This window comes from Panthera tigris, chromosome B1 (genome assembly GCF_018350195.1).
Source record: "Panthera tigris isolate Pti1 chromosome B1, P.tigris_Pti1_mat1.1, whole genome shotgun sequence".
NCBI lineage: Eukaryota > Metazoa > Chordata > Mammalia > Carnivora > Felidae > Panthera > Panthera tigris.
This window is the reverse complement of record NC_056663.1, coordinates 199,145,770-199,167,032: the sequence shown is the minus strand read 5'-3', so window position 1 is coordinate 199,167,032 and position 21,263 is coordinate 199,145,770. Positions and strand designations below refer to the sequence as shown.

Here is a 21,263-nt window from a genome sequence, read left to right as displayed (position 1 = left end):
GTGCTTGGGGGGTGCCTCCGCTCAACCCACCGCCAGGGGCCCCCTCGGATGCCAGGCGCAGCCGTAAAGGGGGATTGTGCCTTTGTGTCACACACACAGCCGATTTTAACGAGGTAGCCCACCCCCCGCCCCCCAACACCGTATTTGGAAAGTCGGAGTTTGTGTCTCAGAGGGTCACCGAATGTCACCCTCTGTGTACCCGTGTTAAAAGAGCAGAAGCGTGGCACACAGCTTTGAGGGCCCACCCCGGCGTGGCCGCCTCCCAGCTCCGGGCTGTGAGCTCCCCCAGCCGCGGGCTGCCGTGTGTGAGGCGAGACTGGCAGCACCAGCCACGAGACGAGACGAGACGAGACCAGACGAGACGAGACGAGACGTGACATGGGCGTGACATCAGAGCAGCGCCGAGCGCAGCGGCCGCGCAGTGAGTGAGGGGGTGGGGGACGTGGCTGCGGCTGCCGGCCGGGGTCCTCCTGACCCTCACGATTCCACCAGCCGTTCCTGCAAAGCTCAGCCTACAAGCAGCAATCACTGCCTTCTCTCCCTCGACCCCCGAAGGAGCTGCCGGGAGCCCTTGGCCCCGCCGCGCGCACCGAGAGGGACGGACGAGGCCCCGGCGGTAGAGACCGGTCTGCACGGGCTTGGCGGCTCCCACAAAATGAACGTTGGCAATCTTTTCCAGGATGTGAATGTTTCTGAACTTATGAAGAAGCTAGATATCCTTGGCGATAACGGGGTAACTATGCCGGCCGGCTTCTGCTCTCGCGCTCTCGTCTCCACCTGGGTGTGTCCTGTGTGCCTTTCCTTTCTGTTCGGTTCGGGTTCTTCCCAACGTAAGAGATCTGACACGCGCAGTGTAAGGCTTCTGTGTGGCCGTGCCCTCGTGGGGGGTGGGCGGGTCACGCTGTCACGGGCGGGGCACGCGGTCACGAGCGGGTCGCGCTGTCACGGGCAGACTTCTGGACTTAGCGCTTCCTTCGCACCTGCCGGCGATGCGGGCGCACGAGGGAGCTCCCGGAGGGATGGTGGACCGGTGGGATCCCTCAAGGTTTCTGAGATCAGAACGTGGCATCCCTGCCCCCTTAAGAGACTGGCTGGAAACAGGCCCTATCTGTCAAAGGCCTGGCCCCAGATAGGACACGGCTGCCTTTAAACATGGGCCCCCTTAGAATGTGGGGGCCGAGCCCCGGGGTCGCCTCTCGGAGGGGCATGGAAGCCGGTCAGCGCTGTCTGCACGGGGACGCGGGGTCCAGCGTAAAACGCCCTTCCCCATTTTTGTGTTTTAGAATTTGAGAAACGAAGAACAGGTTGCAATAATCCAAGCTGGAACAGTGCTTGCCCTGTGCGAAAAGGTAGAGCCCCGCGGCACCCTCTGTCCGTGCACCGCGTCGCAGCTCCCCCGGCGCCACACGAGAAACGGCACCTCGGCGTCTCGCTTGGCTCTGGGGCATGACTTCCCGCCTCCGCGTCTGCATGTGCACGCGCATGCCCGCCCCTTGCCCGTCCAAAGCCACACGCGCTCGCCCTAGACAGCTTAGCGCACAAGCCAGCGGAAGCCCCCACGGAGGAAGGAAAGCACCTGCGACCCTGGGGTGGATTTCTTTCCGGTGTTTTGCCCACGACCGTTTTTTAAGCCTCGTTGAGATCCGGCTTGACTTCCCGTCTTTAACCCTGCCTGCCACACTTCCACCCGCATCATTCCACCGTAGGGTTCAAAGAAGTTCCTTATTCCTCAGCTGCTAGTTAGCGAGGGCGTTTCCTTTTTTTTTTTTTTTTTCCCCTATTTATCGTGATGCGTGGTGAATAGCGTTGTGCGTCGATTTCGATCCACCTCTTAAGACCCTCCCACGGGACAGATTCTAGATGTGGAATCACGGGGCCACCGGTAGGGAGGTTTCTCAGAGCTTTAATATTGTCAAAGCGTCCACCCGCGTGTTACCGCATTGCCGGGTCCACGTTCAACTTGGTGCCCTGCCGTTAGAGACCCCTGCCGGCTTGATAGGCTTGGCTGAACTCACATGATGTGACCGTTTCCGTTTTCATGTATTTGAGTGCTAGTGATCCTGGCTTTTTATTGTGTATCGTCTGTTTTCTTCTTCCTTGTGAACTGTAATTACATTTCTTTTGATGATGTCCGTTGGGTTTGTCATTCATTCATTCATTCATTCATACATTCACTCCCTACATATCTGTCGTTAAGTATGGTGTTTCGTACTGACTTCTCTGTGGGCCTTATGTGTTAAGATAATTAACTTTTTGCTGTGTTTGCTAAAAATACGTTCCTGGTTTGCTTACCTTTTACATTGGTGTAGGATAATTTATTTAAAAAAATTTTTTTTTAACGTTTATTTATTTTTGAGACAGAGAGAGACAGAGCATGAACGGGGGAGGGCCAGAGAGAGAGGGAGACACAGAATCTGAAACAGGCTCCAGACTCTGAGCTGTCAGCACAGAGCCCGACACGGGGCTGGAACTCACGGACCGCGAGATCGTGACCTGAGCCGAGGTCGGCCGCTTAACCGACTGAGCCACCCAGGCGCCCCTGGTGTAGGATAATTTAGGCACGCACGACTTTCACGTCGCCCCCGTCCAGAGAGCTTTTCCTTTCGAAGCACAGGAGTTAAACTTTGAAATACTATTTTAATAACGATGAGGTCTTAGTGACCTTAATCAAACTTCTTTCCAGAATTTTTGGAAGGGCATGGAAAATACAGATAGTCTGCTTCACTGGGCTCCTGTCCTTCCTCCCCACTCACGTGAAAGGCACTGAGTGTTGGTAACAAACTTGGGCAAGGCTTTGCCTGAGGTCACACAGGTGGTAAGTTACTTCCCAAGTCACAGCGTCCTCAGGTGGACAGCAGGTGGCGCTGACTCACGCCTGGCTGGCTGGCACATGGTACATGGTCAGTAAATGTCCCTCTTACCAACATATGCAAACTCGGCCGCCCAGCCTCCTGTAATAGTGCTCCGGAGAAGTGTTACACAACGTGCCTGGTAAACACTCCCGACTTGGTTTAGTGCCACGTGCTCCCTGGAGGATGCCGTAATGTCAGGCCCAGTAATCCCTTCCTCATCCCCTGGGAGGCCTCTCCTGCACTGACTCCCGCCCACCGCTCAGCCTTCCGCAGACCGGTCTCTGGATCACTCTGAGCCCCCACACTAGGAACCCGTGAGCCTTGGAATCCAGGACATGGCATCTAAGCAGAACCAAACATTGTTACTAAGCACCTGGGGCAAAGCTTGCTTGCTAGAAGGGTTTGGGCAGTGGTTGTGGACGGGGAACTAATGGCCAGAACCATCCATGACTTGGGTGGCTGATTTGGGATGGGGCTGGGAATAGGCCAGGGTCTCCTGGAGGGCCACACTGGGTGGAAAGTTCACAGACTCACTGAGAGCAGCCCCTTTCGAGCCACTTTCTTCTCCCACTCAGGCCCTCCCTGACCTACTCCTCCCCGTGGCCCGGAAAATAGTGAGCGTCCAGACCTGTAGCCTTGGGCCCTCACCTCAGATCTGTGGGACCCCTGTTCCTCTCAGCAACCATGCGAGATTAGTGACTCACCCCTTCTACACCGGCCTGGTCTGCGGCAGCTGTCACCCCCCACCCCCACCTTCACCAGCCAGCTGTGCAGGGGAGAGGCGCCCACCTCCCAATCTGGGACTGTCCTTGGGGGCTGGACTCAGACCAGTGTTTTCCCATTTTCTCAGATTGGGTCTGAGAGACCCCAGCCCCATCCTGGGCCTGTGACTAAAGATCTTGTAGGTTGGGAGTCACTGTATGTCCCCCTGGAGGGAATATTAATGCTGAGAGTGGCCCCAAGAGGAAAGAAAGGTGGGTCTGCAGGACAGAGGGGACCCCCGGGGAGACAGACTACCCGGTTTGCCCGGAACTGAGGGGTTCCTGGGACACGGGAACTGAAACAGGGACAGTCCTGGACAAGCAGGCACGAGTTGGTCACCCTGGAGCACATGGGCTGGCAGTGGGATCTGAGACCCACCAAATGTGTGTTGTTAAAAATCACCACCCAGTGCCAGTATCCGACCAAACTGAGGTCAACTTCAAATTTTCTATTTAGAGGGACAAAGCTGTGCGTGTAGCGTAGAAGCGAAGTGCACCCCTAATGGGGATGCCACGTGGTGTTCCCGGGTGACCTTGCTCTGGGGCTTTGTCCAGCTCCTAACCCTTCCCCGAGGAAGCCCTGTCCCCACGCCACGTCCTCTGCACACAGCACATGCCAAGCAGAGAAGCTTGGACATAGGACGTCTCAGGGTTTACAGGTGATCGTGAGTCACAACTCTTCCTTATGAATCTCCCTCAAGTTCAAAACCAGCTGGGAAACAGTTCAAAACCAACCAGAAAGATGGAAGTTTTTAAGAGAATTTCGTGTTCTCGCTGGTAACAACAGATCAGAAGGTTCGGCGTAGGCCTGCGGCCACAGTCAAGCTCTCCGATAGCTGGCCTGGGGTCACGGTCTTGGGACCCTCTCTGGAGGGAGCGTCGGGGCTTAGAGGCTCTGGGGCTCAGAAGCCGGCACCTGTGGGCAAGGACCTGGCTTCCTATAGAATGTCCTCCTCCCCTGAGGGCTGACTCGCTTCTCCCCTGAGGGCTTAGGGGAGGACAGGTGTCCCTGTCCCCATCACCCTCCCTGCTGGCCAGTAATGTAGTGCTATTTGCATTTAGGCTCTTGCCCTGGGAGAGGAAGAGGGGCCCACTGGCTATCTGGCAGGACTCTCTGATGGGAAATTCGTGACCTCACATGCCCAGGATGCTCATGGCCAGCGTTTTCTGCCCTCATGTTACTCTTTCAATTGCTGAAAAGCACTTGTCAAAATTGTTTTTTCTTTCTACGCATAATAGGCATGTCACATCTCTTTAACGGGAAGAAAAGACTGGACACCATATTCTGTAAAGCCTATTCTGAGAGTTGCTTGCTGTCATGATTCAAAACTGGATTTTTCAATTTTTTTTTCCATTTAGACTTTATTCATTTTATGACTGCTTGCATTAAGGTATTCAAAATGAAATGTGTCATTTCCCGCCAAAAATATGCCGATCTATTTCTGAGACATTGCACAGCCTCCTAACATCTAATGAAATGCTCCATTCTGGGCGCCTGCTTCTGCTGCTGGCTCTGGGTGCCCAAGACATTGGGGGGACCCTGTGTGATCACAGCTGTATCTAGTCTTGTTTCCTCCACGGAGCCAGCACACCCCCTCCCAGACCTCCACATTGTCACGTCTGCTCTCGTTCAGCAAAATGTTTGTTGGGCACATGCTTCGTGCTGGGGCCCGTGCAGGGTAAGGAAGTGTAACAGACCGTGTCTGATGTGGTCCCCACCTTCGGGCTTTTGTGGGAGGGAAACAGACAACAGCAATCCGTCAGGTGAGTGTCGTGAGATCCGTTCACAGGATGACACAGGGATCCCAGAGGGCACCTGACCCCATGGACTCAGGAAGCAGGGCAAGCTTCCAGGAGGAGACAACAGCTAATGTGGCCTGAGGCTGAGTCGGTGTGACCTCGGTGAAGGCCTGGGGCTGAGGCTGGTGTGCGGGAGGTGGTGATGCTCTAGGCAGGGGGAGAAGCAGGTGCAGAGGCCCTGAGGTGAATGAAGACTGGGCTTGGTGGCCCCCAGGAGCGATGGGCTGTCCCTGAGGGCTTTAAGTGGAAGCAGATTTTTGAGAGGACGCGAGGGCCTGAGAGCAGAGAGGGCTCTGGGTCCAGACAGGAGGCTGGAGTGACGGTGGCCGTGGTTGTGCAGCGGGTGGGTGTTTGAACCAGGAGGAGGTGGACCCAATGCATGGGAAGGGAAGGAAAAGGTGGAATCGAGGCTGCTCCCTACTTCCTGGTTTGGGTGAAATGGGGCTCTTCCCCCACAGAGGGACCGGGGAGGCCAGGGAGGCATCAGAGGGAGATGCCATGGGGCGGTCTGGGCTGGAGAGCAGAGGGGACACAGGGACAGGTAGAATCCCCAGGGAGGCGAGGGGGGAAAGCCAAGGGCAGGGCCCCAAGGGGACGAGAAGCTTCAGCCACCAGGGAGGAGGAAAAAGCCAGGAGGATCACACGGCAGCCGAGGGAGGCTGGGACGCCCGGAAAGGGGCGTGGTCCCCAGGCTGGAGGCAAGGAGGCTGTCTGTCCCGCTGAATGCACACGTCCATGCACATTGTCACACACGGACACCCCCAGCCCACCCCCCCACCCGGGTCCACCCAGCCACCCATCTCTTAGGTGGGCTCCTCCTAAAGACATACCTATGTACCTCCATCCAGAGAAACAGCTGCCCACCTCCCAGCCCAGACCCAAGAAGAGGCAGACTGCCCCCTGCCCCTGGCACCTGCCCTCGGCAGGCGCTCGCCCACCTGCCTCCGCCCACCCACGCCCTGGTGCTCAGCACACCCCTCACCCCCCAGTGCACCTCGCCGCTCGGGGCTGCTGCCGCAGGGGTGCAGACTTGAGGGCTGGGTTAGAAATCCCCATGGCCCACCTGTGGGACCTCGCACGAGCGACCTAACTAGGCAGCCATGTCCTCCCAGGCTGCCTATGCCGTGGGCTGGGCCTGAAGGGCTGGATGAGATCCTCAGCATGAAGCCCCCATCACACCTTAGACCTCGGTGACACTCAGCGAGCCCGCTGGGCACCGAGTCAGGCTCCCACTGAATGCACACTGACTCCCTCCTGGACACACACACACACACACACATACACAAACACCCAAGTGCAGGGGCACACACACACACACACACACACGGATATCCATGATCCACTTGATCCCTGAGCAAACATCTGTCAAAGCCAAACATCTGTACAGACTAAGAAATTCTGTTTCGAGGCCCCCCACTGCCCCAGGATGGGACGAGGAGGCCAGGAGCCGAGTGGAGGAGGAGGCCCCCTACACACGCGGCTGGGGTGAAAGGCCCCCGGGCAGCACTGGTTCTCACGTGTGTCCCTCTGTCCCTGCTGTTTTCCAGTGGCTGAAGCAAATAGAGGGGACTGAGGCGGCCCTGACCCAGAAGATGCTGGATCTGGAGAAGGAGAAGGTAAAAGACTTAGCCCTCTGGGAGGCAGGCGGGTGGAAAGGGTTCAGACAATTTCCCTCCCAGGACGGCTTCTCGTGTCTTTTCGCGCGCATTTATTTGCACGCGTTTCTAAATTTTGCTTTTGCCCCAGTGGCCGTTCTGGGTAATTGTCATCCATTGGCTTACTCATCCACTCGCTCGGTCATTCACTTCATACGTATTTTTGGAGGCTCTTTATCCCAGGCGCCATGCCAGGATTAGACGTCTGGTAATGAATACGCGGGGTCCCTGCCTCGAGGGCCGAGCTCACAAGCCTGGGGGACGTGTGCTCATGAGCTGACAGCCACAGTGTAGCCCGAGGACACCAGGATGGGCGTGTGCTGATGCCGGGGCACTGGGCCCAGCGGCCTCGGAGACACACAGCTGGGCCTCCCGACTTTGCTGGCCCCCTTAATAGCCATGAGAGTTTGGGAACGTGGCACTGGACCCTGGTGTCCTTATTGCCAAGTGGGGGTTCCAAGTTCCCCAGCCTGGGGCTGTCAGAGACGGCTTCCCAGAAGAAGTGGCTCCCGAGAGCCTTCAAAGACCAATTCAAGTTTTGCAAGTAGAAACGAGAGGTGAGAACGGGAGGTAGAAGGATGAGCTTCACACCAGCCAAGTGGTGTGAGAGAGTCCTGGCTTGGAAACTGGTCCCTCCTCTGCCACCAGAGCACTGGGGCATCCAGGGCAAGGCACTGGTCCTCTCTGGTCCTGTTTCCTCATCTGTAAAGTCAAGGGACTGCAGTAGACCAATCGTCACCTTGAAAGTCTCAAGTCAGTCCTGGGGATTTGCCTTCAGGATGCATGGTGCATGCAGGGACTAAAAGAGTGAGCCAGTGGGTGCAGGGGGTGGGGGGGAGGGCACGCACAGCAAGGAGACCGGTCAGAAGGTGGGGAGGTGATGCTGTTGGTGTGTGGGGGGGAAGAGCCTCATCTGGGAACTGTTGAGACGGTCTTCAGGGGCCACCGGGACGTGACAAGAGGAACTGAGAAGGATTCCTGCTTGGCCACCGGGTGGGAGGGGTGTCACGTCCTTGCGGTCGTGGAAGGGAAGCCGGGAGGGGGTGGGATCACGGTTCCTGGGGCAGACCATCGCCTCCCTCCTCGCCTGAGCACCTGGCGGGTCCCCGGCTTGGTGGGACTGCCACTCTCTAGCAGAGGTGATCACGTGAGCTCTGAAGATCTTCCCTGTGATGAGTTCTCACGCTGATCTTGATCTTGGGGGGGCCTCCCCTTTTCAGGACCTGTTCAGCAGGCAGAAGGGCTACCTGGAGGAAGAGCTGGACTACAGGAAGGAGGCCCTGGACCAGGCTTACCTGGTAGGACCAGACGCGGGTTGGATGCTTTGGCTCGTTGAACTCACCCTTAGGGGCTGTTTTTCCCTTCGGGGCTGGCACCGCGTTTAGGGGTCTTACAAGGGCCGCGTGGACGCCATCAAAATGCCCTGTCTCTGTCCTGACCGGAAGGACCGTACCGAGAAATTGGTTTTTTTCTCCCAATCAAGCGTGATTTTCAAAAAGTTACCCTGATGGTTTCTTTACACATGCGCATCCAATGCCAGTAGTCGTTTGAGATGTGTGAGAAGAAAGCGTCTCTCTTCTGTGTGTGGTTGTACTTAAATACTTATTTATGCATCACCCTCCTGCCAAGCAAGTTTTCCCGGAAACAGGAACGAGGGTCAGTCACCAAGGAACACAGAGGCAGAGCACTGAGCAGAGGCAGGTGATCGTTAGAGCCAGAGGGACCTGCCGTGAGGTCCTGTGCAATATTGCATGTGGGTCACACAATCTGTTCCGGGCTTCCCGGTGAGTAGCTTCAAATGGGATCATGCCCAGGATCATATGTCATAGGGCTTTGAGGACACTCCTGGCACCGAGTGAGACCGGGAGACAGGAGGGGCACCGCCAGGGTGTCCCCACGGCACAGAGAGCGAGAGAGCTCAGGGTCACATCTTGCAGGAAGAAGCGGTGTTGTACCCAAAGCCGCGAGTCAGTCTTTGCCCGGGTCATTTGTGGTTGAAATTATTTTCCAAAATGGGTTAGTGCCTGTGACCTACAGAGTCAACACGTGAAAAATGACTTTCCAACCCTCGTTTCCATGAGCATGTCCGGAAGATGGAGAGCAGGTGGCCCGGGCTTGGTGCAGACAGGAGATGCTGGGGGTGAGGGCTCGCCTGCCTCCTTGAGGCCCTTGGCCTGCCTGGGAGTGTGGACGGCATGGAGCCCAGAGGGAGTAGGCCGGTGGATTGAGCCTTGCTGGGTCTGACGTTTGCCGTCCAGGGCTTACTTGCGGGCACACGACTCTATAACGGTGTTGAGGGCCCTGCTGAGCGTGAGCCCCATGGAGGGTTGCCTCCTTCCCTTCCCTCGCTGGTTTTGCCTCGACTCTGCCCACCCTTGGTCTTTCGGTGAACGCCTTTCCCGGCGTCACGCACCGTCTGTCACGCGGCACTGCCTCCCCGAGCACTTCCGGAAATCTCCGCGCAACATGACTTGTGTTCCCTTGTTCCCGAGGAGCGGGGAGTTGGGAGGGCTTCACAGGCTCTCAAGGCAACCGAATAAGTTCGGAAAACCCCGAAGGGCTTCTTCAGTCCTTGAATACGTTGATGGGTGGGCCGGGGCTCCGAGAGGATCATAAGCAAGGAAATTGTCAATTGTCAGATGGTTCGTGGGCCATCTTTTCAAGGGACATCGTGCGGGACTGGCGATTTTCAACACATTTTGGAAAAGCTTGGTGTCCACGCTTGGCTGTCTAAGCACCATCGGCAGGAGGGCCCTGGGGGACCCTCAGAGTCCTGCTTCTGCAGAGGAGGCCCCTGGGCGTGCTGACCCTGCCACGCTGTAGGAACTACGTGCAGTCCCAGACCGTTCCAGAGCCTCGGGTGGGATTTCAGGCACGTGACGAGGTTGCGTTCTGATGCCGTGTTGGAGTGACTTGAACGGTCAGGGGAATGCCACGCTCCCAGAGGGTGACAGTGTCGTGTGTCCGGGCAGGAGTGAGGACGGCAGGTGCCACGTTGCTGGCCTGTGTGCCTTTGACATTGCTCTGAAATGGGGCAGGTCCACAAGGGAGCTTCCGGAATTGGGGGGCGTGGGATCCTGGCTGGAAGCTGATGACAGCTCTTGAACGGGGAGGGGGTGAGCCAGCAGGGCACAGGGACAGGCAGGCTCCCTGTGCACCCCGCATGGGGACCCCTGGGCTGGGCCGGAGGGCAGACTCCCACCTTCTGGGGCCGGGAGAGGGGAAGGTGATTATGTCTGTTGGTTAAGACTAGGCCTGGCCTGATGGGTCTGGAACCTCCCCGGGGGGGGTCCACACAGCCACGCAGGCTAGAGGGGCGGCCTCAAGCCACCTCTCGCCTCTGTTTGGCACTTTCCACCCAAACTAAAGACCGGTCTGTCTGGTCTTGGGAAGACAAGGAACCGTTCCTTAGCCCCTAAGGTCCCTGAGCTGGAATCCCCGAGGCCTAGGTAGGTGGGGAAGTTACTGGTGCGGATGCAGACCCAGCAGCCTGACCCACGACGGGGTTGGCATCCGAGGACGCTGTGGGGGGCGGATTTAGGGAGGCAGAGAAGGAGATAATTCTCTCTTTTGTCCCTAGATATTCCCGTGAGGTAACTATATTTTAAGTGTCTTACGGTGAAGTTGGGAAGAAATAGCTTCCTCTAACGATTAAAACTCTTGCCTTTCACGAGGTGCCTTCGACCGGCCACTAACCTCTCATCTGCTTCGCTAACACGCGGTGTCTTGCGGGGAGGGCACGGTTAGAACGTGGTTACTATTTGCTGTGGGTGGACATTGCATTCCTCGCTAGCTGGCTGAAAACCACGCGGGTGCAATTTGACCCATATCTCCCCCACTGACGCCCATGATCAAAGGGGAGATTTGTTCCCGAGGAGCGGGGAGAATGCATTGGGGGCCGAGGATAAAAGGAAAAGTCTCTTGAATCACACGCTCTGCGGGGCGGTTACGATTATTTCTTCCTCCTGCCCTGGTCCCCTCCCGCACAGAGTAGGGCATCTCGATCGAATGGAGCGAGACATGTTCTCCAAAAGCTGCTGCGCCCGGGGCCCGAAAGGGGCTCCCTCGCTCCCCGCCACCCGTGTCTGCTGGCTGCTCGACGAGGCGCCCCCCCCCCCCGCCCCGTGCCCCGACCCCGCACGCCTCCCCTCCCTGCCTGAGCTCCTCAGCTCTGCCTCCCTCAGCTGCAGTGTCCCGGCCGTCACTGTCGACCCGTTTGTGACCTTGCGCTGTCTGTGTGATTTGGGCCACTCAGAAAATCCAGGAGCTGGAGGCCACGCTGTACAACGCGCTGCAGCAGGACCCGGGGCGGAGGGCCAGCGAGGCGCTGAGCGAGGGCCAGCGGGAGGATCTGCAGGCCGCCGTGGAGAAAGTGCGCAGGCAGATCCTGAGGCAGAGCCGCGAGTTCGACAGCCAGGTTCTGCGGGAGCGCATGGAACTACTGCAGCAGGCCCAGCAGGTGAGGGGCAGGTGGCTGGCGCCGGGTGCCCCTTGCCCTCTTCCCAGCCTCGGACCCCTCCGACGGGCCCCTGGGTGCTCCAGGCGTGTTGGATGGGCGGCTGGCAGCGAAGCGAGCTTCCGTGCAGTGAGGCGTGTTCTCCCAACATGGCAGGTGCATTCCTGGCAAAGCGGAGCGAGGTCCGCAAACCGTTTTTCTGATGCGCGTTGATTTCAAGGATAGGCCCCGCCCCCTGGCTGAATGGTGATGCAAACCGAGGCGGGGGGTCCCCTGGGTCCCCCACCTCCTGCATCTGTGTTCTATTTGAAAGTCAGGTTCTTTTTTTTTTTTTAAGTGTTTAGTTATTTTTGAGAGAGAGACAGGCAGAATGCGAGTGGGTTACGGGCAGAGAGAGAGGGAGGCACAGAATCTGAAGCAGGCTCCAGGCTCCGAGCTGTCAGCCTAGAGCCCGACGCGGGGCTCGAACCCACGAGCTGTGAGATCGTGACCTGAGCCGAAGTCGGACGCTTAACCTCCTGAGTCACCCAGGCGCCCCTAAAAATCAGGTTCTTAAAGCCAAGAGGCATTGCTGAGCCGTTTGCTCTTTTGCTGTATGTCGTGACGATGGCTGATCTGAGCCCTATTAGTTGTTAACTCCGAAAACCTAAGTGTATTCCGAGGTTTGGGGTCCTGTGTGAGTGACGTGGGCTTGGCTGCAAGGCCTCCAGGGTGACCATGGGGACAAAGAGGTGGCAGCAGCATGCTGACACTTGAGCGCTCGCGGTTGCAGACCCTTGACGGCCACCCTCCCCCTCTGCAGGGTGGGGACGATGATGTCCATTCTCGATGCGAACACTAGAGCTCAAGAAGGTTAAGTCGAGTGCCTGAAGGTCACACAGCTAGCGGTGGTGGGGGGGGGGGGGGTCCCAAAAGTGAGAAAGGACCTGGGTGACCAGGGGGAGGAGGCGATGTCACGGCAGGCAGAGCAGGCAGACGCGTCAGGAAGGGGCAGGGGAGAGTCGTGTCTGAAGACAGCACAGGCCCCAGGGGATTCGGGAAGGTGCAAGGGGACACAGACTGCACGTGGTGCAGGAGAGAGAGAGAGGAGGTGGTGAGGGAAGGGGGGCCAACAGGCTGGGAGGGCTCTTCATTCAAGACTTGGTTTGGCTGAAAGGGCACGCAGACAGTCCCTGGGACCCCCGCCTGGCTGTGGCCCCCGTCCCCGCGCTGCCTGCTCTGTGCAGGCAGCCTCTGCTCATCTGCCCGGAAGCAGCGTGCCTCCAGAGTGCACACGCGTTCGCACACACAGCCTGTGTAGACGGAGAGGGAGTCTTCACGACTAGGGAGGTTCCTGATCAGGTTGGAACAGCAAGGGGAAAGGGGATGGAGAGGCTGGAGAAGGAGGGAGGAGAAGGGAAAGGCATCCATCCACTGACTGAGAAGGTCTGATGTGCAGAAGGGACGAGTGAGGCCAGAAAACAGACCAGCGGGCGAGGGGGAGGCTCATGCTTCTGAGCAGGGCCTGGAGGGGGGGGGGGAGGAGGAAACAGTGGTGAAGCTTTGTGCCCTCACGCAGGGTCGGGGGGTGACGGTGCTGAGGGGAGAAGAGAGTCAGGCCACCTTTGCTCACATGAGGACCGCGGGAGGGGCGGAGACAGAAGGGAGGACGAGGAATCCCCGTGGCCCCAAGTAGGTGGGGCAGTTGCTGGTTCAGGAGAGGCCACTGGGATGGAGACCAAGAATTTGCAGGTGACAGTGACCAGAGTGATTGTCAGCCTTGCAGGGCGGAGCGGGGAGGGAAAGGGAGGCAAGAGAGGGAGGGAGAGGAGGGGCTTACGGTCAGTTACCATCAAGGAGATCCTGGCGCAGGGATATTGGCGTGGGCGTTTGCCTTTGCGAACACTGTCACTGAGCCGCCTCTGTTACTGTCACATTAACAGTGACAAGTGGCCTGGGGCACCCCCAGCCCGGTGGGGACCCCAAACACAGCACAGATCCTGACCAACTCTTGTGGCTGAGGCTGTTGAGCCAGAATGCACCTGCTGAAGACGTGCAGGGGAGGGTCTCCTTCCGCAAGGCTGGCGAGGCGCCCAGTGCAGGGCGTTACTGAGCCGGGTCTGAAGATAAATAGGAAGATGCCCGGTGGCCCTCAAGGGGGGATAAGTAGCTTTTCAGACGGCAGCATAGCATGGCGCCGTCAGCTTAGGGTGACAGAGTGCTTAAAAACACAAACGCTGCGAGCAGACGGTACGGCTCTGAAACCTATTCTCCTACTAGCTGTGTGGCCTTGGCCAAGCGACTTGACCTATCTGAGCCTCAGTCTCCTCCTGAGGATGGTAATAACGCCTGCTCATTGGGATGTTGTAAGGTTTAAATGGACTCTCACGGGTGAAGTGCTCCCAGTAAGGGTAGGCGGCTATTTTTACTGCCAGTGTAGAGGGTGAGCAGGAGCCCGATGCTGGCTGGTATCTTATGTCCAGCACCGGGCCTCATTGGTGGGGCCTGCTGACCGTGCGGTGAATGGAGGCGTTGTTCAGAGAACCCAGCTCAAAACAGAGCGGCATGCGTGTGTTTGAACCGAGAGGTCATTACCCGACTCGAGGGCCCGAATCTCACGGAAGTGCTTCTGACGGTCTAAGTCTGGAATGTACGAGGGGCCAGTGAGCACATCCTGAAGACACGGGGCATTGCGGCATTTGGCCGTGACTCCTGGGGAACGCACGGTGTCCCGTGTGCCAAGAAAGGAAGGGAGCTGGGTGTTTTAAAAAAGAAAAAAAAAAAAAAAAGGAAGAAATCCAAGCTGCCTGCGTAGGGAGATTGAGGACTGGGACCCCCTAAGAGAGAAAAACCATTTTTAACAGGAGGGTTTTGGAGTGTCAGCTAGGATCACATGGGACACATCACTTCCTTTTACTTTTCTCATGTACCTAAGCGTGGAGAAAGTTAATGGCTTGACCCAGCACTGCAAATTGTGCTCCACTGTCTCCGGATCCTCTCCAAATGAGTTGAAAATTCTGCTGAAGGTACAGGGTAGGCTTCTATGAAAACACACGGGTCTGCGTGTGGCGGGCGACATTGACAAAGTCACTGAATGGCACGCCCCTCTGAGGCTTGGAGGAGGCAAGACATACGGATGGATTAGCTAGTGCCTGGAGCATGGTGGGTGTTCAGTAAAAGGAAGACCCTCCCCTTTGTAGAACAGCCCCGTCTCCGTCCATCCCTGCTACTCAAAGTGTGGTCCGTGGACCAGCGGCGGTGGCGTCACCTGGAAGCTGCTAGAAATGCAGACCCCCGGGTCCACCCCAGACCTGCCGAATCGGATGCTGCCTTTGACGAGATTCCCAGGTGATTTCCGTGCAGCTTCAACTCGCTCAGTTTGGGCTAGTCGTCAACAGAGATCCAGGGCTGTGAGCAGAGGGGAGCAAGGTCCCGCCTCCATCCGCCCGGGGAACCGTAACAAAACGCCGCGGGCAGGACTCGAACGTGCATCTGTGTCTCACGGCTCTGGAGGCTGGCAGTCCAAGAGCCAGAGGCTGGCTGATTCGGCTGCTGGTGAGGACTCTTCCTGGCTTACAGACGGCCTCCTTCTGTGCCCTCAAATGGCCAGGGGTGCCCGAGGTAGGGAAAGGGGGACAAAGGAGGACGAGGAAGAGAGGGAGAGCAGGCCGGAGGGAGATCGTTCTCTTCTTAGAAGTCCCCCAGTCCTACCAGATCAGGGACGCACCCTATGACCTCCACTAACCTTCTTAACCTTACCATCACCTGAAGGTCGCATCTCCAGATACAGTCATGCTGGGAGCTGGGCTTCAGCCTAGAATTTGGGGGGCACCGTTCTGTTCACAGCAGGGTCTCCTCCCTTCGTTGGTTCTGGAAGGACATGCGTTCTCCTTCCTTCTTGCCCTCCTTTCCTCACCCTGTTGCCGAGTCAGCCCAGCCCAGGTGAGCCCCCTCCTCCGCCGCAATGTGCCATGGAATCCAGAGGGCAGGGCCCAACTCCTCGCCGCCCTGGGCTCGGCTCCCGAATCGACGGCAGGTCCTCACGCTCCGGCTTCAGCTTCTCCATCTGTCCTCCGGGCAGCTTGGAGCGGTGCCACCGCCAGGCTTTGCCTTGAGGGTGCCGTGCTTGTCACCCCGCAGGTGGAAATGCTTGGCCAAACCGTCCCTGTGTGGTGCAAGCCTATCCCAGACGGCTCCCCCTCCCTGCCGAGCGCCACACGTGTAACCGCACCAGGCATGGGAGCCCCGGCCGGCATCTCGGTGCCTTCGAAAAAGGCGCTCAGACTTCACAGCACGTCTGTTCCCTGGAACAGAATTTCCTGGAGTTGGGTCGTGGGGGGGTTGATGCCTGAGCAGAGGGGAGGGTGTCCTTACAGCAAGCCCAGGGACAACAGGGCATCGGTAAAAGCGAGGTTTTGCGGCTTCCTGCTTCCCTTCAACGGTTATTTACCTGCCGAGCACCTATCATGTGCCAGGCACGGGTCCGGCTACTGGGGCCGGGGCAGTGAGCGATGTCGCTGCTTTCATGGAGAGCATGTTCCTGTAATCCAGTGAGGGACACTCGCAGCACACATAAGTGCCAACGATGTCAGACAGGGTTAAGACGACACGAAAGGCTCTGTGCAGAGAGCAGCACGTACAAAGGCCCTGGGGTGGGAACAGGGCCACCATGCTTGAGGTCTATAAGCCAGAGTTTTCAAAAGTAGCACCCGCCGTATGTAGGATTTAAAAAAACCTGACCTGGTAGTTGTAATGAACATCGCCCAAACACCAGTTTGTACAGAATGCCCCAATTTGTAAGTCTTCAGCCCAGTTTGGTAGATGGGGAAACAGAGGCCCAGTGGCCGAAGCAGCTGGATAAAGGCCAGCCCCCAAGAACAGTGTGGCCCTTCCACTTGTGGCCACCTCTGAGTTCACGTCCAATGCTCTGCTCTCCACATCGGACTAACTCCTTGAGTTTCCGGCTTGCTTTTTGCAATGGTCTGTTCTAATTTGATAGGGTCTTCAGACATTCGACATTAAAAAAAATAATAATACTGAAAAATCTGCATTTTTTTCCCCCAAAGAGAAAAGAGGGTTAAGGGCCTGAGCATTTCAAACATGCATCACAGTGATTTTTTTTTTTCCTTCTAGGAACGTAAAATGCAGTGCGTTGGTTATATGCGGAAAGCTATGGGGTTAGGAGGACAGGCCCTTGGGTCAGACAGGTTTGGATTCAAATCCAGCCCCCACTTACAGTGTAACCCGAGCCTCAGTGTCGTCCTCCCCTGTAGAATGGGGACAGTGAGAGCAGCATGTTGAGCGGGGGTCAGTGGAGAATTTATATGCAGTGCTGGGAAAAGTGTGTGCCACAAACTAAGAGCTGAACACATATGAGTTAATATCTGCCACACCTGACCTTCCCCACCCAGACGACCTTTGCTATGAAGGGAGAAGGGAGAAGACAAACCTTGGCCTTGTAGAGTCACGCCTGGCAATGATAACAGGGAGCTTGAGAGTGGGGGGCCGAGGACCTGGGCCAGCTCTGCTGGGGACCCTGACACCTGAGGACTGGGAAGGGGCTGTCCCCTACTTGAAGTCCCCCAGTTGTCCCCTTATCCTTGGACTAGAATCCAAGGCTGCGTGTGGCCTGGCCCTCTTGACTGTGTCCCCTCCCCACTGTGACCCGGGCTGGCACCTGCTGTGCCCTGCGAGGGACAGGCTTCTTCTGTCATACGGCTTCCATTCAGATGTACCCCCGAGAGCCGCCGGCCCCACAGCCCTGTGTAACTAGCTGCCCCCCCCCCGATTTATTCCCTTCCTGTCGCTTCTCACTACCTGACCGTCTCCCCTGTCGGCATATCGACGCTGTGAGGCCAGGCACCTCTTCCTCAAAGCCCAGAAGTTGTTCCTGGGGGATTTTCTCCAGTCCTTTGAAAGCTGTAAAGCGCCACCCTCCCTCCACGTGGCGCGGTGGTGTAGGAGTCCCTTCCCCCAGCCCCACCCAGGGTCCCCGTTTCACCCTCGGGGGCTGGGGTCACTGTGCAGATGTTAGAGAAGAGGGTTCCGATTCAAGAGATCACGTGACTCCGTAACATCCACCAGCTGGAAAGCTTGGGGCGCAGGACCCAGGCCAGAGTCCAGCTGAGCTCTGTGTTCATTCTCGGGTGCTCTCTGCCTCCTCACCGTGCAAGGGGATCCTTGGGGGACGGTCACGGCCACGCTGAGGTCCACACGGCTTCCCTCAGGTGGAAGAGAATTAGAAATGCCCGGGTTTGCTGATCCTTGACAGGGTACCTACTCTGTGCCAACCCTGCTCTGAGCCCTTTGCTCAGATTCACTTGTTAGATCCTCAGACGCGGGCAAACTGTGACCCCCCATCTACAGATCGGGAAACCCAAGGCCCAGAGAGGTTGAATCACTTGCCCAAGGCCTCATCTCTGAGGACAAACCATCTTCTGTGTCTTCTCTGCTACCCGCGTGATCTTTCCCAAACCAAATTCTCATCCCTTCCCTGCTGGAAACCCACCACAGGCTCCCCATGACTCCCCCAAGTCTCTGAGCTCCTCAAGGGGACATTCCAGACCCTCCAAGCTCCGCCTCTGTCCCCCTCCTCCCTCCCTCCCTGCACACCCAGTTCCCTCTGCTTGGGAGTCTGTCGAACCACTGTGAGTCCTGGGCTGGGCTGCGCCTGTTCCTGCCCCTCCAGCCCCACGGCTCAGTGCCCCCGCTGTTCTGCCCTCTGGGCTCCAGTGCACCTGCCGGGGGCACCCACGTAGGATAGCACCCCGCCCCCTTCCCTCCCCTGCCTGGTTTTCTCCATGACGTTTGTGTTCATTCAGTGCCCCATCTCGGTACTCGTATCAATGCTTCTGTCTGAACCCTGATTGGACCACAAACTCCTTAGGGCCCCAGGCATAGTGTCCGTAGAGGTGGTTCTCAAAGTGGGTCCCCAGACAAGCAGCATCTGCATCACTCAGGAACTTGCTGGAGACGCAGCTTCTCAGGATCGGCCCCCAGAAACTGAGCTGGAAACCGGTGGGGGCACAGCGATCCGCAAGCCCTCAGAAGGCTTCCCCAGGCCTGGCTAAGGGTCCGTGGAGGCCACATGCTTATTTAGACTGACCTGAATCACCCGCCCTCCAGCCTGAGCACTTTCTCTCCAGGACTGAGTTCTCCACCTCCGTTCAGGCCCGGCAAGGCCGCAACCAGCTGGGCCGCGGTCAGGGTACCAGCACTTCAGGGGTGACTGTTGGGCATGTGACCATCCGGAAAAGGTCTCACGTGTGGGACACCTGGGTGGGACACTGTGCGAAACAGGAAGGAATGGATTTGTAAACCACCGAGGGGGGGCGGCGAGTGCCCCAAGGGGCATGAGGCGGGTGACCACCTGGTCCAGCTTCCCGGGACGGAGGGGTTGCCCGGGACCCCAGACTTTCAGGGGCAAAGCCAGGAATGTGCTAAGCAAGCCGGGCTGGTTGGTCATCCTTGAACCTGGTGCTAAGTGGGCTTCTAAGAGGCTGGGGTGCCTGTGGTAGGATGGCCCCTGCTTCCTCTGCCGCAGCTGCCCGGCTCCAGCTGATTAATCTTGCCCAAGTATATCATTTCATGTCACTTCGAATCCGCAGTCTTTATGAGCCGGTGCAGGGCACCTCCTGTCTCGGTCCAGGCGTGATGTTTGTTTTAAAGGGATCCCATCTTAAGAGTCCGCGCTGTATGTTTCCAATTCCGAGCGCCTTCAAGAACAGGCCAAATCGATCTTCAGTGGAGGAGGTCGGAGGCCCGAGGGACCCTCCTAGTGCCGGGGCGCCCCTCTGTCTTGATTTGGGTGCTAGAGATACAGGTCTGCACCCGTAGAAAAGCCAGTCAAGCCTCCCCCTTGTGTTTGCACGCTTCTCTGCTCGTGCACTACGCCGTGATCAAAGTAAAGAATAAATCTTGAGCCTGGAAAATTTACTTTTTCTGACGCGCGAGGTAATGTGTTTCAGAGAATCCGCGAGCTGGAGGGTAAGCTGGAGGTCCAGAAGAAACACCTGAAGGAGCTTGAGGAGAAGGTAGGTGGGGCGCTCGGACCCTCTCCCCCCACCCCCCAGGCTCCCTTCTGTGACGGGTCACCGTGGGGCCTTTTCCTTCTGGGCTCCAGTGTTACAGTGCAAGAGGATAGGCTGTTCCTCCCGCCTCCCTTCTCGGCCCCATGCTCCCCCCCCCCCCCAATGGGCACACCCACCAAAGAAGTAGCTCCTTCAAATGTTTTTCTGGGGAAGAGAAGTGCAGTTTGGGACCAACTTAGTGTGCGTGGACGGAGTAGGGGGGATGCCTTCCCTTCCCCACCCCCCACCCCCCCACAAAAGACCTTCCGCTGAACCCATCTGACACTAGATCACTGGGAAGGACAAGGTGACCGTCTCTGGATTGATAAGCCAGGTTGGGCTGACCAGGCCGGTGACGTCACCAGTGAGGACCTCGGTTACGTCCCGCGGACGCCTTCCCCTTTGATGATTCCCGTGAGCCAAAACCAGGTCGTGTGTTCTTGGAAGTCTCTGCCCTCCCAGCCGGGAGCAAGGCTGGCCTGTCACATGTGGACACCGAGCCCCCCCTACTTGTCTCTCTGGGTTGCTACCACTTGATGGGTGGGGAGACCCGGCCTGAGATAGATTCAGACACCGGACCCCGATCCCACAGCTGGGAGGTGCCACGGCCACCCCTCAGCCCCTCCAGCAGCCCCCCCGCCTTGCTGGTCTAGGCGGACAAGCTCTGTTGTGCCCTCACCACCTCCTGCACGTCCACCCGGTGACCACAGATTCCTTGAGCTCAGGGACCCCCTTGTATTCATCCCTTCATCCAAGAGCGTTCTTACCATGGAATGGGGTATCCCCACACTTTTGCCAGATGAGTGACAGACAAGTAGGGCAGAGCCTGTAATTGCGCACTGTGTGCCACAGAGGTAAGTCCACGCGTGGGAGCCACACAAAGGCTCCAGCCCCGTCCGGGGGTCGTCGGGGACGATGAGGAGGGGATCCCCGTCTGAATCTCAAAGGCTCATGTGCAGTCACCCCGGAGAAGAGGAGGGAGAAAGGGCATCTGTGGGCTTCAGGTCTCCGAGGCGGGTCCTAGGAGAGAGGAAGCCAGATCCCAACCCAACTCCCAACTGTGCGTGGACAAAGTCACAGAAGTCACCGGAGAGCAGATTTCAGGGAGGATATGTAAAAATGGGATGACGGCCCCTCTCTGTCCTGGAGGGAATCAAACACAGCGGGCCCAAGGAGACAGGACAGCTCTACAGATGCTAAGCCACTTTTAGAAGCTTCCTCTCCTTTCCCTCAGGACAGGCAGACCCCCCTTTCCTGTGTCCTCACTTCCCACTCAGTGCCTCCGGCCCGCACAACCGGCGGTGTCCCCCGGGGGGCAGCAGAGGGTCGCGGCTGGAGGGCTCGCGCACAGGGATTGGGGCCGTTCTCCCGCCACAGCCCCGGGGAGCCCCTATGGGATTCTGATTTAAGCGCATTCCTGGCGTCTCCATCTTCCGGATGGCCACCTTGAGACCTCCTGGGGCTATGTTGAGGCCCCAAGGGGATCTTTTGTATGATTCGATCCAAGAACGTCCTGGGCCTGGGCGTAAGCTGGCTTTGCAGGCAGGTGCACCTTGGCCCCCTGGGGGATCTGTCCCTCTGCTCCGGCCTGGGGGTTCTGATCTGCCCTCCCCATCTTCTGTGGTTGTGAGGCTACCTGGGAGGGGGGATGTGAAGGTCTGAGCCCCAGGCCCCGACACCAGTCAGTGGGT

The 21,263-nt window shown here is 57.8% G+C and overlaps 1 protein-coding gene across 1 annotated transcript; it reads left to right on the top strand.

The window, feature by feature from the left end:
- Window positions 1–378: 378 nt before the first annotated feature.
- On the top strand, window positions 379–20,276 carry LOC107179002 (janus kinase and microtubule-interacting protein 2-like). The gene is made up of 8 exons (XM_042984799.1): window positions 379–421; window positions 507–733; window positions 1,284–1,349; window positions 6,961–7,029; window positions 8,289–8,366; window positions 11,324–11,527; window positions 19,471–19,671; window positions 20,226–20,276. Exons 1-8 carry the CDS (start codon window positions 379–381, stop codon window positions 20,274–20,276), a joined length of 939 nt encoding a protein of 312 aa, XP_042840733.1.
- The last annotated feature ends 987 nt before the right edge of the window (window positions 20,277–21,263 follow it).

Excerpts from the sequence above, each read along its gene's own strand:
- LOC107179002 (XM_042984799.1), top strand. The coding sequence starts at position 379 with ATGGGCGTGACATCAGAGCAGCGCCGAGCGCAGCGGCCGCGCA. Across the intron at positions 734-1,283 it reads ATATCCTTGGCGATAACGGG|AATTTGAGAAACGAAGAACA; the intron begins GTAACTATGCCG and ends TTTGTGTTTTAG. Across the intron at positions 19,672-20,225 it reads TCCTCCCGCCTCCCTTCTCG|GCGGACAAGCTCTGTTGTGC; the intron begins GCCCCATGCTCC and ends TTGCTGGTCTAG.